The sequence below is a fragment of the Magnolia sinica genome, chromosome 1 (genome assembly GCF_029962835.1).
Source record: "Magnolia sinica isolate HGM2019 chromosome 1, MsV1, whole genome shotgun sequence".
Lineage (NCBI taxonomy): Eukaryota > Viridiplantae > Streptophyta > Magnoliopsida > Magnoliales > Magnoliaceae > Magnolia > Magnolia sinica.
In genome coordinates, this window is record NC_080573.1 from 116,560,011 (window position 1) to 116,576,420 (window position 16,410).

The window sequence follows — 16,410 nt, forward strand, 5'->3', positions numbered from 1 at the left end:
GAAACAGAGGGGAAAAGAGGACTTGGGATGGGCCACCCACGTTGGACAGCAGGTTGGCTCGGATGCATGTGTGACTGGACGTCCGTACGTGTGTGGGGCCCACAAAATCGGGAAAGGACTCCTAGGTTAGGATCGGCCAGGGGTGGGTTGTTTCCATACCAAAAATCACTTCGATTCGGCACATGTTTTGTGCGTAGTACTCCACTGAAATTTCAGCCCCGTAGATGCGCCAGAATCTGAAAACCTTCTTGTGCACCGCTGTAGGAGAGGATTTTGATGCGAAAATTGGTGAATCTGATGGTGGATGGGGTGTTGAGGATGATGGATGAGATGCGGAAGAAGATGGTAATGATTTGGAGCGGGTGTGGCTTCACACCACGGTAGTTAACCATTTGAGGAATGGAGGGCTTCGCACCTAATTTGATCCTTCAACTCAATGTGAGAGAGAGAAAGACACGCAAGATTTTTTTATTCATAATATCATGAGAGTCCATACATGGGATTACTTTATTTACAAAAAAACCCTAAATTCAAAAAGACAAAACTACCCTTGCGCCATGTGCGCGCACTAATACCAAAGCTAAAGTAAATAAAATAACTAATTTAAGCAATCAAAGTTGTTCATGATGTTTCTAATAATAAAAATAATCAAAACTCAAAATCCTAAATCATCTAAAGTAGTGGGCCACGATCATGAGATCCGATGGTAGGATCTATGTGATGATCGGGTCCACTCTAATGCTCCAGAACACAGCCCCCTACTTATGAGGTCCTCCAAAGATGTCATCGTCGATCCAAATCGAAAGTGGGGCCCGCCTCCTCGAATACATGTGTAGAGGGGGCGTGTGCATGATGTCCTCATCACCAAGCCCCACATCTCATGGGTTAGGAGATCGGCCAAACCCCCTTTGTGGGCCCCAAATCACATGGGTACTGCTTCACACGAACCACCCGCTTCACACGGGTGGGACCCCCCTCACATGGGCCACCCACCCTGAGTTTGTCCCTGCATCCCACAGGCTACCCCACTCAAGCCCGATGTGAAAATGCCCCTGCATTAAGGGATTAGAGAGGTTTTGGAGGAAAATTAAAGAGGGAAAACCCCAAACGGGAGCCTAGACGTGGTTAGGTAAATGAGAAGAAAGAGAGGGAGGATTGAGTGGGGTTTTAATGAGTTTAGAAGGTTGTAATGGAAGGGGAAAGAGGAAGACAAGCGAAGAAGAAAAATATGTTTTCAAGAAGAGAAAGGAATGATGTACCTTGGGGAATCCACCACCAAATAAGCTTCTACCCTTCCACAATTCAATTGGAAGGGAGGGTTTCTCACAAACCCTAAAACATAAGGAGAAAAATTTCTCCACACAAGAGAGCTTCTCTATTTTTTCTCTTCTGAATAACACCACTAGGGTTGGACCTCCACCCCTCTCGTGCTTTTATAATTAAAAATTTGGAATTAAAAATTCAGAATAATTACAACTATGCCATTCACTTATAAGAAAAATAAAACATTTGTTATCAATCTCAACTATTAAATAAATCCTAAAAATAACAAAAAAATATAAAGAATGCAAGATCAGAATCTAAGGGGCCTAGATCTGGAAGATTTACTGGCCCGATGGCCTGATCGACAAGATCTAACGGTCGGATCGACATGAAATAAAAATCATATAACTAAAATGGTCTCCTAAGCAATCCACATGCATCATCCCAAAGTGGGGTCTTCCTGATGCACGCCCAATGCATGTGGGGTCTTCAAAATGGCTCGACGGGCCCCATCTGGAACTCATCTCTTGTCCACAAAGAAAATTATGCTGATGTGGGTAGTTGTCTCCGTCTCTGGTACACCCGAGTAGCTCCTCTGATGTCCCCATCAGTTCTCCATTTTTCAAATTTCCAACGATGTTACACCTAGCTTCAATTTGTTGAATCACCCTTGAATTTTGTGTCTTGGCTTCAAAATGGGAAAGATTTAGTTGAAACTTCAGTCTATTGTTCGACCTCAAAGTGAAGGAAAATAGATAAGTATGGAAAATGGGTACATTTGAAGAAACAATGCATTGTCTCTGCTTGATATGGCCATATTCTGGAGTGTGCGCACCGATACAAGTGGTGTTGGCAAACATGGGCCGATAAACCTGCTAACACAACTAACACACCAGGAGACTCATGACGCTCCTTGGTGCATATCCATATTAATGCAAGATGGATGGTCTAAGCTAAAATGAAGCAATAAAATCAAATGACGGATTAATTAGAGAAATCAAAGCATGAAATAAAGCTAATCTATCACAAATTTAAAGAGTTCAAGTATTAAATATGCTCAAGTTCGAACCAAACAATAATCCCGCAATGAAATCTTAGAAGATATTAATCAATTAGGAACCCTATGGAAGGTAGAACTTTCATCTAGCATTGGGATTAATCTTAATTCAAGGGAATCACTTGACTTTGTTAGGGTTTTGGTAGATTATAATTAATTTTAGGAAATAGGAAATTGGGGAATTGGATTAGGGAAGCTAGAATTTGGGAATTAGGGTTTTGAGATTTGGGAGATTTTGGGTTAGAGTTTTATGATTCGGGAAGCTAGGATTTGGGAATTAAGGCTTTTGGAAGTTTTAGGCTTAGGGTTATGGGATTTAAGGGGGAAGGATCAAGGATTAAAAAAAGAAAAGAAAAGGGGGGGGGGGGTATGAACAGTCGTACGGTCACGACCGTACGGTTGTATAGCTTGGGTTTTGAGATGATGGTGATGAGATTTGGCTGGAAACAAATGGAAAAGGAAGAAATTGAGAGAGAGAGAGAGAGAGAGAGAGAGAGAGAGAGAGAGAGAGGTTAAGAGAATACCTCGAAGGAAGAGAATAAGAGAGATAAGTTGGATTCACTCTATAGTTTCACACCATCTCCAATCACGAGGTTTTTCTTTGCTCAAAGCAAGAAAAAGAATTTTATTTCAATGCATAATAACCCCTAGGGCTTCTGACGCCCACCCTTTATAGTCTTTTGAGGTGTTTTTTACAATAATACCCCAAAAAAATGTCCACAATACCTCTTATTTCAATTAAAACATAAATTGAATTCCTGTCCCAATCATCACTCTCTTTAGCCTGGGCTAAAGCACATCTAACAATTGCAATTGGCATGGTCTCAACTCCTTCAAGTTCTTCATCACTAGTACCAATTTCAGGCTAATATTCATTTTCTTCGCAGTCACCTTGATCATTCGCGTTTTCATCAAACTCGTCAATTACGAGGGCCTTACCTCGCTCTTTCATAGGGAATTGGTATGCAAAATGACCATATCTTTGGCAATTGTAACACCGTGTATGCTCCCCTCCCCTCAAACTGGTACTAGCTAGACCTTTGTCCCCTCACATTCCTATTGTTGGGTTGAGTACCAGTAGGGGCTTTGGGTGGACTCCCAAAACTAGGCTTATCTCTTCGGGGAGTGGCCTTAACATTGGATTCATGAGATTCAAATCGCCTCACGAATTGCGGTTTCCAATACCGCTCAAGTTCTTGCACCACTTGATAGACATGCTTTAGGGTGCTAATGTCATGAGGAATAAGCTCATGCTGAAGCTCGGGTCGAAGGCCCATCTTAAAACGGGAAAGGGTCACTAACAGGTCCTCCTCCATGTTACAACACATCATCTATTCATCAAACTTGGCGATGTAATCAACCACGAGCATTGATCCCTGTCGAAGGGATTGCCACTGATCTAAAAGCTTCTGGTAGTATGAGAGTGGAAGGTACTTTTCTTTCAAGATCTCTTTCATCTTAGCCTATAGTTAGACCGGGTCATCTCCGGACCTCTCGACATTCGTCCAAAACGATTTGGCTTGGCCTGCCAACTTCATCTTAGCGAACCTCACCCGATGACGATCAGACATATCGTTCAACTCGAAATAATGATCCATGTCCGCAAGCCAAACGAGGGAGGCCTTGGGGTCTAAACGACCATCATAACTTTGTGCCTCAACTTTCACACTAATCATTACTCGCTTATCAAGATCATGGTGGTTTTGATACTCTTTGAGGGGTGGCTGCGTATGCACCCCATCGCGGCCAACACCTCGACCACAATGTCTTCCACGTTCTCCAACTTGGTTTCTTCCAACTTCACCTTATGCTTGAGATTGGTCATCTTCCTCATTGTCGGGGTTTGCCTAGAGAGAAACTTCTAACTGGGTTATGCGAGTGTTAGTCGTGGCCAGTTGGTTGTTGGTGATCCTACCTTGGGCCTTAAGGGCTACAAGATTGTTACTCATGGCATTGATAGCCTTGGTAAGCTGCTCCAAGCTCATTATGAGGTGTAGACCAAAACCACGCCTCAGTACGAGTGGGCATAAACTAGGGATCTAATGGGGAACCTAAGAACTAAAGACTCCAGATACAATGTGGTGAGTATGCAAAGACTGCTAACCCTAGACGCGACAATATGAAAACTTCTTCTAAATGTGATATAAAAAAATCCCTATGTTAAACCCTAGGCTCTGATACCAAAATTAGATGCAGGATGGATGGTTTAAGCTAAAGTGAAGCAATAAAATTAAATAACATATTAATTAGAGAAATCAAAACACAAAATAAAGCTAATTTATCACAAATTTAAAGAGTTCAAGTATTAAATATGCTCAAGTTCGAACCAAACAATAATCTCGCCATGAAATCTTAGAAGATATTAATCAATTAGGACCCATGGAAGGTAGTACCTCCATCTGGCATAGGGATTAATCTTAATTCAAGGGAATCACTTGACTTTGTTAGGGTTTTGGTACGTTAGAATTAATTTTAGGAATTAAGAAATTGAGGAATTAGATTAGGGTTTTAGGATTAGGGAAGCTAGGATTTGGGAATCTAGGTTCTAGGGTTAGGGTTATAGGTTTTAGGCTTAGGGTTATGGGATTTAAGTGGGAAGGATCAATGATCAAAAGAAGGAAAGAAATGGGGGATGGGCTGGCCGTACGGACAACCATATGGTCATACGGACAAGAGTGGGTCCGTACGGTTGTACGGCTTGGATATGGTGTAGGTTTAGATGGTTTTTAAGATTATAGTGATGAGATTTGGGTGAAAACAAAAGGAAAATGTAGAAATAGAGAGAAATAGTGAGCAATAGAGAGAAGTGAACAAAATACTTTGAAGGAAGAGAATAAGAGATAAGTTGGATTCACTCCATGGTTTCACTCCATCTCCAATCACAAGAGGTTTTTCTTTGCTCAAAGCAGGAAAGAGAAATTATTTCAATGCGTAATAACCCCTAGGGCTTCACACACCCACCCTTAATAGTCTTTTGGGGTGTTTTTTTAATACAAAAATACCCTTTATTGCTTTAAAAAAAGTCTAAAATGCCCCTTATTTCAATTAAAACATAAAATAGCCCAAAAGAAACAAAATAAACTAGAAAGAAAAGCTATTGAGCAGAAAGAAAAATTGTCCACTTATGTCCAACATCCAGACAGTCCACATGTCCACGATGTATCCATCATCCCACAGTCCAAAGTGATCCAACGATCTCGATGTGTCCAATAAGTTCCTATATGCAGCCCACATGCATCTTTCCAGTGTGGAGCATTCAAAGATGCATAAACATGCTTTTGGGGTCTTCCAACGTGGTTATGTACTCGATCCGGGCCCCATATAATGATCATTCAACCATAAAGATGCTGGAACTAGGTCTAAAGTTCTCCTCCTCTGGTTTACTCTGAATGGTGCTTGGATGACCGAATCATATATGCCCTATCACTTGATATGTCTGACAAGTAACCAATTTTCATGTCGATGGGTGGGACCTACTTTGTAGATAACTAAAAAATCATGATGGTCAATTATCTGGTTGTCCAAAATGTATGACAAGTTGATGGCTTGCATTTGCTCAAGTTTTTGTAGACAGTTTTCATACATGTGGGGTAAGGCTTAGATGATGATGATCCATTGTTTTCACATGTGTGAACTACAAGATAATTTACATGTTGGATCGAACCTGATACATGGCTCTAATGTCCTGCAAGTGTGCTGAGTTGGCACTTCTGTTCATATTGAGGTGATGTGGATGGGTGCTTGCAAGGCTAGCCAACCACCTATTTGACATATAAATAACTGATTTCTATGTTTATTCTTCTTATTATTTATTTCTAATATTTTTGTATGTATAAATATTTAAAATTCTATATTCATAAAAACATGTTGGCAGATTAAGTTTTAAAAGCCACCGTGTCTGACACCCATATTTGTTTCTGACTTCAACACATGTCAATGGCCAACTTACATAGATCTGTATTCACGAGCTATTGCATTCATCAACCTGATGGGAAGAATGATTATGCCGCCTCTTTATCAGTTAGAACTCATTATATTTGAAACTTTCATATGTCTAGGCGGTTGAAGGAGTTCCTAAGATAAACGTTGGTTCTAACCCAGCAGCATGGATGCTAGAGGTCACCTCTGCCGGACAAGAAAGTCGACTTGGTGTGGACTTTGCTGAAGTTTACCGCAGATCTAATCTATTCCAGTATGTGACTTTTCAGGAGACAATAGTGATGATTTCATGATAATGCTTTATTTTAATTGTCTCTCGTTGTTTCAGGCAGAACAAAGCATTGGTTGAGAGTCTAAGCAAACCAAATAATGACTTAGAAGATTTAAGCTTTTCGACCAAGTACTCCCAACCATTTCTTGTACAATTTATTGCTTGTCTTTGGAAGCAAAATCTATCTTACTGGAGGAACCCGCAGTACACTGCAGTTCGCTTCTTCTATACTATCACCGTTTCCTTGATGTTTGGATCAATCTGTTGGAGATTTGGTTCTAGAAGGTTTGCCCTTACACCATTTTCTTGTCACTATATGATGCTTCTTGAAGTTTTAGAACTATGGGTTGTTATCAGTATTATCTTTTATTATTTCATTCATATGCTTCCCTGTTCACAGTAAATGATAACTTAGAAAAAGCAATTAAAGAGAACTAAAAAGACAAGGAAAAAAAAACAATTAAAGAGAACTATAAGAGTGGAATGGAATTACTGATAAAGAATTGCATCTCATTGGGCCCTTTACGTGGATGAAGGCATTCTGCAAGCGAGCTCTTGAGCCTATAGAAAACTAGCTGTTAAGCCTAGCCCTGAGAGTCTTTATTCGTCAAATACAAACCCAGCCTCCATAGCTACAATGATTTTCTGTGTTAGACAGACTCACATACCTTGTATAGCTAGTATTCCTTGTATAGTTCGTTTCCATAGGTAAAGGATTCTGCTTTTATTATTTTTCTTGTATAGATGACTGTAATCTCTATATATTCAACCCCTTTGGGTTGTCTCAAATATAGAAAAGCTTTCAGCTCCTCCCAGTTTACATGGTATCAGAGCTTCACTGATCCAAACTCGACACTACCTGTCAGATCCGACCATCCCTGTGTCCGGTCATCATCCCTGCTGTGTACGGCCACCTTCCCTGCTTGTCCGACCGCTCCTGCGTCGTCCGGCCACCCCTGCTGTGTCGTCCGACCATCACTGCGTCTTCCGACCACCCTGCAGCGTCGCCCCTGCTCGTCCGACCACTCCGCTCTTCCAGCGCTCCTGCATCGTCCGACCACCCCTATTGCATGCCCCTCTGTTCCAGATTTAGCTTTTCCAGATCCAGAGCCCCTGTCGCTGTTGCTGCAGATCTAGATTTTCCAGATCCAAATCTAGCGCCCCTGTTCCTGTTGCTCCAGATTCAGATCCAGATCCAATGCCCCTGTTCCTGTTGCTCTAGATCCCGATTTTTCAAATCCAGAGCCCCTGTTGCTGTTGTTATTCCGCCAGATCCAGAAACTGCAATCCCTTTGGTATCTCTTATTATACGGTACATCTAAAACCTTCTTCTGCTGCAACTCTTTGTGTGCTTTACATTACTTCAGATCGATGGACAAGAACTCATCACGTACAGAGGCCCCACGTTGTAGTTTTGATGGTACCAACTATTCTCTATGGGCCATCCATTTTCAGAACTTCCTCAAGTGTCGTGGTTTGTGGGGACTAATTGATGGATCTGTTACTATCCCCACTTTCACAGATGCCGACAAATTAGTTGATTGAGAAATGAATAATGGACGGGTTATTACCTGGATTCTCAATTTGGTCGATCGGTCCATTGCCGTTGACCTCACACCTCATCGCACTGCTAAGGCAATGTGGGAGCATCTCCAGACAATTTATCAATAGAGTAATGCGGCCCGGTTATACCGCCTGGAACAGGATCTCGTTAACCTTACTCAGGATGACGACAGTATTCAATCATTTTACTCCAAAATTGTCACCATTTGGACAGAGATGGCTATGATGGATTCAACATTTCCTCATGACTTTAAGATATTCCAAACTATGCGCGAGAGTGCGCAAGTTTGACAATTTCTTATGAAGTTGGGTCCAGAATTTGAGCATTGTCGGGCTGCTCTCTTGAACCGTAGCCATAGTCCTTCATTGAATTCGGTTATTAATAATTTATTGGCTGAGGAACAACAACTGAAAGTTCTCTCTTCCTTCCTCAACTCCGGGATCATTTGATATGGTACTTGCTGTGTCCACCACTACACTGACACGTGGTTCCACTCCTTTGACTTGCCACAGCTATAACAAGGTGGGTCATGTTGTCGCTTAATGCAAAGAATGGTGCGCTTATTGTCGACGGACTGGTCATGGTATTCAGGATTGCCGAACACGTGCCTATGCATATTCTTTCGGCCGTGGACATGGGGGTCGTGGTCGTGACTGTGGTCGTGCTCTTTCTGCTACTGCTGCCACTATTTCTTCCGAGCTGTCTGTTAGTGATTCTGCATCTACTGTTTCTGCTGAAGGTCTTTCATCACCTTTGACTCCTGCGATGCTTCAGCAACTTGTTCAGACCCTTTCTGCGGCCGGTATGTCAGGTATATCCCCATCTTCTACATGGTTCTTCGATTCGGGTGCTTCCAATCATATGACTGGTGTTGTATCCCATCTTCGTGACATTCGTCCCTACATCGGAAATCAGGCTATTTCTACTGCAGATGACACTAGACTACCTATTTAGTCCGTTGGATCATTGACTTTCTCTCCTTCTGTTCATCACCAGTTCACCCTTCGTGATGTGTTTCATTTCCCTAACTTCTCCTCCAATTTAATTTCAGTTAGTCAACTCATATCCAATAACTGCTTAATCATATTTCTTCTCAACTGTTGTTTTGTGCAGGATCTGGCAACGGGGAAGGTACTTGGGATGGGTAGGCGGCATGGTCATCTGTATGTGTTGGACTTTGATCCATCTGTCACTCCGGCTCGTTGTTTCTTTTCTCCATCTTCATCAGATATTTGTTTGGCAAATAAATTGTGGAAACTATGACACTTTTGCTTGAGTCATCCACATTCCGATCGGTTAATTTAGTTATTTTCTTCTGGCATGTTAGGGAACGTTTCTCTTAATAAAAAAGATTTGGATTATTCTTGTTCATCTTGTTGTCTTTCAAAAAATAAGTATATTATTTTTCCTTTAAGTACTACAAAATCTTCTATGTTTGAACTAGTGCATACAGATGTCTGGGGTCCTTCACCAATTATGTCTCTCTCTGGGTTACGATAATATGTTATATTCATTGATGATTTGACACGTTACACCTGAATTTACTTTCTGCACTCCAAGTCATAGGTTTTTGAAAAATTCAAGATATTTCACTTTATGGTGGAAACTCAATTTCGGGTTCCCGTTCAAAATCTCCTCTCTGACTCGGGGGGGGGGGGGGAATATATCTCAACAGATTTTCGTACATTTTTTAAGGGTCATGAGATTATTCATCAGACCACCTGTTCTGATACTCCACAACAGAACGGGGTGGCCGAATGCAAAAATCGTCATATTGTTGAAATTGTCAACACCCTGATGACAGCTATGAGTGTTCCTCGATCTTTCTGGGCGGAAGCAATGTTACATTCAGTCTACTTGATTAACGAGATGCCAACCAACGTTCTGAACAATAAATCTCTATACTTTATTCTTAACGGCTTACCTCCTGCATATTCCATATTTCGTGTTTTTGGTTTTGTCTGTTATGTTCACCTGGCTTCACGTGAGCGTAACAAACTATCTCCAAAATCGATCAAATGTATGTACTTAGGATTTGGAGAAATTCAGAAGGGTTTTCGATGTTATGATCCGGTTTCTCGTTGTGTTCGGGTTTCACGACATGTTGTTTTTCTTGAACATGTTGCCTTTCATTCATCTCTTCCTCCTCCGCACGCCCCAAATTCTCCTGGTCTAACCATCTTTCCTGATATTCCTTTTGCCTCGAGTAATCTCCCTCATCCGTTGCAGGTTTACTCGCGTCGACCACGTATAGCTCCATCACCTATTACTCAACCCGCACCTATTGTACCTGTTGCTGATCCTGAACCTACCTCGATACGTCGTTCCGATCGTGTACATCGAGCGCCTGATCACTTGATATGCTCTATGTCTGCCATGAATGCTACTCTGGATACTGTTTCTCTTCCTACTTCATACTCTCAGGCAGCCACTCATGATTGTTAGAAGAAGGCTATCGCAGAAGAACTTGTAGCATTGGATGATAATCATACATGGGACATTGTCACTCGACCCACTGACCAACAACTAATTGGTAGCAAATGGATTTATTCTGTCAAGCTCAAGTCTGATGGATCATTGGATCAATACAAGGCTCAACTTGTCGCTCAGGGATACAAACAGGAATACGGAATTGATTATGATGAGACATTCGCTCCCGTGGTCAAGATGAAAACTGTTCGTACTCTTCTGGCAATATCTTCCGTTCGCTCTTGGCCACTTGCTCAGATGGATGTGAAAAATATTTTTCTTCATGGAGACCTCCATGAAACCGTTTATTTGAAACCTCCTCCTGGCTCTTTAATTCCTGACAATAAGGTATGTCGTCTAAAGAAAGTCCTGTATGGCCTCAAACAGGCACCTCGAGTATGGTTTCAATGCTTTCACGATGTTGTTATAGGTGTTGGCTTTACTCAAAGTGGTCATGACCCATCCTTATTTTTGCGCACCACTGCTCGCGGAATTGTCATTGTTTTCGTCTATGTTGATGATTTACTTCTGACTGGTAGCGATGCTATTGGCATCTCGGCTTTAAAGGAAGTCTGCAATCATCCTTCAAGATGAAAGACCTCAGTCATCTCACATACTTTCTTGGGCTTGAAATTTCACGTTCTAAATGTGGGATCCTGGTCAGCTAGCGTAAATATACAAAGGATCTTCTCGCCTTGGCATCATTGACGGATCAGAAGACAGTTCAGACTCCCTTAGAACTTAACGTTCAATATGGCCGTGACGATGGTGATCTACTTGCACAGCCCGATTTATACCGCCGTTTGGTTGGGAGTCTGGTTTACTTAACAATGACTTGCCCTGAGATTGCCTATGTTGTCCAAGTCGTCAGTCAATTTGTTTCTGATCCTCGAACTCTTCATATGACTGCAGTGTTGCGCATCCTACGGTACCTACGTGGGACTCTAGATCGATCACTGTTCTTCTCCTCCACGGCGATTCTAGACCTTCATGCTTATTCGGATGCTGATTGGGCCGGTTGCGCTCTCACACGAAGATCTACCACTGGCTGCTGTGTTTTTCTTGGCACTTCACTCATCTTTTGGAAGTGTAAGAAGCAAGCCACTGTTTCCAAATCGAGCACAAAAGCCGAGTACCGGGTGATATCCGCTGCATGTAGTGGGCTTGCCTGGTTATGTGGACTTCTTTCCGACTTGGGCATTCCTCTGCAGAATCCTACTCCGCTCCATGTTGACAATCTAAGTGCTATTTAGATTGCCTCTAACCCGGTTTTTCATGAACGGACGAAGCATATTGAAGCTGACTATCACTTTATCCGCGAGAAATTTCAGTCTGAACTCATTTCTCTTCCACATGTTGCATCCCATGATTAAATTGCCGACATTCTCACCAAGTCCCTCACTTCTGCACGTCACTTATTTCTAGTTGGCAAACTATTACTTGTCTATGACCAACATTAGTTTGAGGGGGGATGTTAGACAGACTCACATACCTTGTATAGCTAGTATACCTTGTATAGTTCGTTTTCATAGGTAGAGAATTCTGTTTTTATTATTTTCCTTGTATGGATGACTGTAATCTCTATATATTCAACCCCTTTGGGTTGCCTCAAATATAGAAAAGCTTTCAGCTCCTCCCAGTTTACATTCTGAAGCCCAATTCAATATTGCAATGAAGGAACCATCCACCATTTCCAGACCTTGAACAAACTATTGACGATTCGGGGCCTTCATGAAGAGCTCTTCTCTAGAATCCAAGATGTCACTTGCCTCCTAGGGCTGTCAATGGGCTGGGCTAGCTCCATGCGCTTTTGGCCTGGGCTTGGTCTCCACAATCAAGGCCGAGGGCTGAGCCTAAGCTAAAAATTAAGCCCATTCCTAACGGGGATGTGCTTGGGCTGAGGGCTGAGGGCTGAGGGTCGAGCCTAAGCTGAAAATCTAGCCCATTCCTAACAGGGATGGGCTGGGGCTGAGGGAGAGCCTAAGCTGAAAATTAAGGCCATTCCTAATGGGGATGGGCTTGGGCTATGTACAAAATCATCACCGACCCAGCCCGAATCCTGCCCAGCGTGAACCCATTTCCACCAACACATATCCTAATTCTTTTCTAGGTAAGGGTATTGTGATGATTAACCTTGCATATACCTTCCTATTCCTCCTGACTTTGATTCTTCACCAGTGACCCCCAACCCTCCCTCCCTCCTTTTTTTAGCATGTAAATCATTCTTATACAGTTGCATTCTTATACAATTTTCGGATGTTGAGTAATATCTTACACTGTATTAATAACATAGTCGATAAAACTGAATTTTATAGGGAGATGCTGCAGGATGTTTTCAATGCCATGGGATCAATGTATGCAGCGGTCATATTCATTGGAATTACCAATGCGACTGCTGTTCAGCCGGTGGTTTCCATTGAAAGGCTTGTTTCATACCGAGAGAGAGCTGCAGGAATGTATTCTGCTTTACCATTTGCATTTGCCCAGGTCTGGCTCTTATATTTGTACTTCCATTTCTACAAAACCCATTGCTTTGCATTACTAACCATGTATTCTTTTTGTGGGCAGGTTGCTATTGAGTTTCCATATGTGTTTATACAGACACTTATCTATGGCTCTGTGTTCTACTCCATGGCCTCATTTGAATGGGCCCTGGGGAAATTCATTGGGTACCTATTCTTTATGTATTTCACTTTACTGTACTTCACATTTTTCGGCATGATGTCAAGTGCAATCACGCCCAATCATAACGTGGCCCCCATTGTTGCCGCCCCATTTTATATGCTGTGGAACCTCTTCTGTGGATTCATAGTCACTCGCAAGGTAATAAACTGGGAACTACTTGTATGAGAACCTCATTAGCAGCCTGTTCTTGTTTGGAGTCTTTAAACTGCCAGCCATCTGCCTATCCGTAGGTTTCTTCATCATTGGACATTCATTGTATGATATTCTTTAGTAGTCTTTGTATCAGTGTTTACTAGGTAACTTCATTCTCATTTTTTTAAACTCATTTTGACTCGTCTGAGTTAATGAAAACTTGCTGGATTTCATAAAATTGGAGTTTTTTTATACAGTGGTTGGAATCTTGATAAACAAAGTCAATTCAGCCTAGTTCTGAGTTTCCAACATTGGCATATGTATGTAGAACAGAGTATGGACACTATTAAAACAATTGTGTTGGTCTGTTGGAGATGTCTTGCTACTTGCTCAGGTTGTGTTGGGGTGACAATTAAGAAAAACTGATTTTTATATATATATTATGTAACTTTTTTTTTTTTATACATTTTTATTTTTGCTGTTTTAAAATAAATCACTCTCCCATCCAGTCTTATTTATTCAGAACCTACCTAATAGATTACAAATTTCTACTGATTATTTCTACCATTTATATCCATTAGATTGCACATTTGCCATGGTTTCTATCTTTGCCATCTTTGATGCATTAGACGCATATCTGGAATCTTATTGAAACATTTATAACATCTACTTGGGAATTTTCCCTACCCATCAGATTGCGAAGTGGCAACCATATTTCTATAATATAACCTTACAATGCCCTCACCCATCATACTTCAAATTTGCACTTATTCCATTTATTCTTAAAATCCTCCACCCTTGGAAAACAATTTTCACCCATTTTACCTTCCTTTGCTGCCCCCTCTCTCTGTGTGCATCCTGTGTCCACTGTAACTAGTACATATTATTTGCTCACACCTCACGGTTACATTTTTATTGATTTTCTACTATTGTATTATGTATATCTACTGTCAAATTATAAGGTCCTGATGCATCGGAATGTGACTTGGGTCATGATGCACCGGTTCGTGCAAGGCGGGCCCATATTTAGGTGATCCAGACCATTGGTTTGATGCATTCGATTGTGGATGGGAGAAGACCCCAGGATCTCCTAGGTGTGAAGATCATATAACCCCTTGATCAGTGGGTTACAAAAAATAAAAATAAAAAAGTACAGCAATGCTCATGGGCATGTTCTCTTCTCCACCAGGTTTTTTCTTTTGGGGTCTCTGTACTCCATAATATCCTGTGTCTGTGCAACAGCAGCACTTACATCTATGTCCAAGTTGCATCATATTTTATTTAAAATATTTTGTTCCCATACCCCAAACAAATTCACCCATTTCCTTCCATGTTTAAAAGTTTGATATATTACCATTGGGCAATTTCTACTTTGATAAAATGCAAAGCAATTGGCTGAATTGCCTTTTTGTCCTTTTCTTCTTCTTCTTCTTCTTCTTCTGTTTTTTTTTTTTTCCAGAGTTTGCCTGTTTGGTGGAGATGGTATTACTGGGCAAATCCTATAGCCTGGAGTCTCTATGGTCTTCTGACGTCCCAATATGGCGACATTGACAAACACATGAAACTGTGGGATGGACTTCACTCGGTGAGTGTACGCCAATTCCTGGAGGACCACTTCGGCTTCCGGCGTGATTTCTTGGGCATCGCTGGAATCATTGTGGTTGGTTTCTGTGTGGTGTTTGCTGTGAGTTTTGCTTTTGCAATCAAATACCTCAACTTCCAGAGGAGATAGGACAGGAGTTGCATCAGTTGCAGGTGTTGGATACTGATAGTCAATAGGTCTTATAAATGTTAAGTACTGTATATAAGTGGATCTTTCCTCTGTATTGCAATGGTTACTATCATGTCCTTACAATTAATTCCTAAATCAGAGCCAGATGAAAATAGATTTAGAAGGATAGTCAGTTGGGTTTGGTTCTTCTGTAGAATGATAATCCTCATGAATGTGTTTGCTATGTTCTTGCATAAAATCTTGGGTTGGCGGCAAATGCAAGGCAATTAATGCATCATGACATTGCTGAATGTTGATAGATGTCAAAGTTGTTTTGTGTTTGTTCCGTTATATTTTCATGTTTATCTGCCGTACACGTGGCAATTGTCTAGGTTGCTTGGAGCTCGTTTGCTGAAAAATCTGTGGTGTCTCGTATATGTCTGGTTGTTGTGAAATTGGCCCACTGAATGTAGGCATTGATCTTTTTTGCTTGGACTTGCTCTAAAACTGTCAATTTTTGTGTGATATTAATGCAATTGCTGACAAAACTGGATAATCTAATTTTGTTGTTAGCTTCTTCATATCAAAAGGCATGATCACCCTAGGCAACTGCATGCCTTCTTAACATAGACCATTGGTCTTTTTCTTTTCTTTTTTGTCCATTTCCTTTATACAGGTGGCCCATTAAGTGGACCTGCCTCATTTTTGGGCCAGTGCATATCCTTCCCCATGTGTATCGGCCTGATTTTCGTGTCAGGCAAACTTCATGACGGGGCTGACCTTTCCAGGGGCTCAATTGGACGGGACATATTAGCATGCAAAAAAAACAGAAGTGTATCACACAGCGAGCATATGGTAGTATGGTAACTTCATCTTTCTTCCTTTAAAAAACCAATCTGACAATCTGACCGAAAAGGCACTGACTATACTGTACATCTTTTAGGCGATTAGTTCTCCTATTGCCTGCGCCCCCCATGGAAGGGAAACGGATTGGCTACTCCCCATGCCACCAGCCCGATGGCTGATGGTCAGTGCTCTGTGGACCCCACCATGATGTATTTGTTTCATCCATGCCGTCCATCTATTTTTCTAGATTATTTGATGGGATGAGACAAAAAAATAGGTATATCCCAATCTCAAATGGACCACATTACAGGAAAACAATAGTGATTGGATATCCACCATTAAAATCCCCCGAAAGTCCACTATACTGTTTATTTGACATCCAATCTGTTGATTAGGTCATACAGACCCAGATGAAAGGAAAAAAAAACAAAGATCAGCTTGATCCAAAACTTTTATGGCCTCCAAAAAGTTTT

At 41.4% G+C, this 16,410-nt stretch overlaps 1 protein-coding gene across 6 annotated transcripts in view; it reads left to right on the top strand.

The window, feature by feature from the left end:
* The window catches only part of LOC131255234 (ABC transporter G family member 31-like), a 41,736-nt gene extending 26,422 nt beyond the window's left edge, over nucleotides 1-15,314 (top strand). For 4 of the 6 annotated variants that reach the window (XM_058255936.1, XM_058255930.1, XM_058255946.1 and 1 more), the window contains 5 exons: nucleotides 6,379-6,512; nucleotides 6,588-6,815; nucleotides 12,879-13,050; nucleotides 13,132-13,386; nucleotides 14,840-15,314. In XM_058255936.1, coding sequence (XP_058111919.1) covers nucleotides 6,379-6,512; nucleotides 6,588-6,815; nucleotides 12,879-13,050; nucleotides 13,132-13,386; nucleotides 14,840-15,112 — 1,062 coding nt within the window. In that variant the 3' untranslated portion in view covers nucleotides 15,113-15,314. Of the gene's footprint in view, nucleotides 1-6,378; nucleotides 6,513-6,587; nucleotides 6,816-12,878; nucleotides 13,051-13,131; nucleotides 13,387-14,839 lie in introns of those variants that run through there. The other 2 variants (XR_009175989.1, XM_058255960.1) reach the window with 2 other exon arrangements.
* The last annotated feature ends 1,096 nt before the right edge of the window (nucleotides 15,315-16,410 follow it).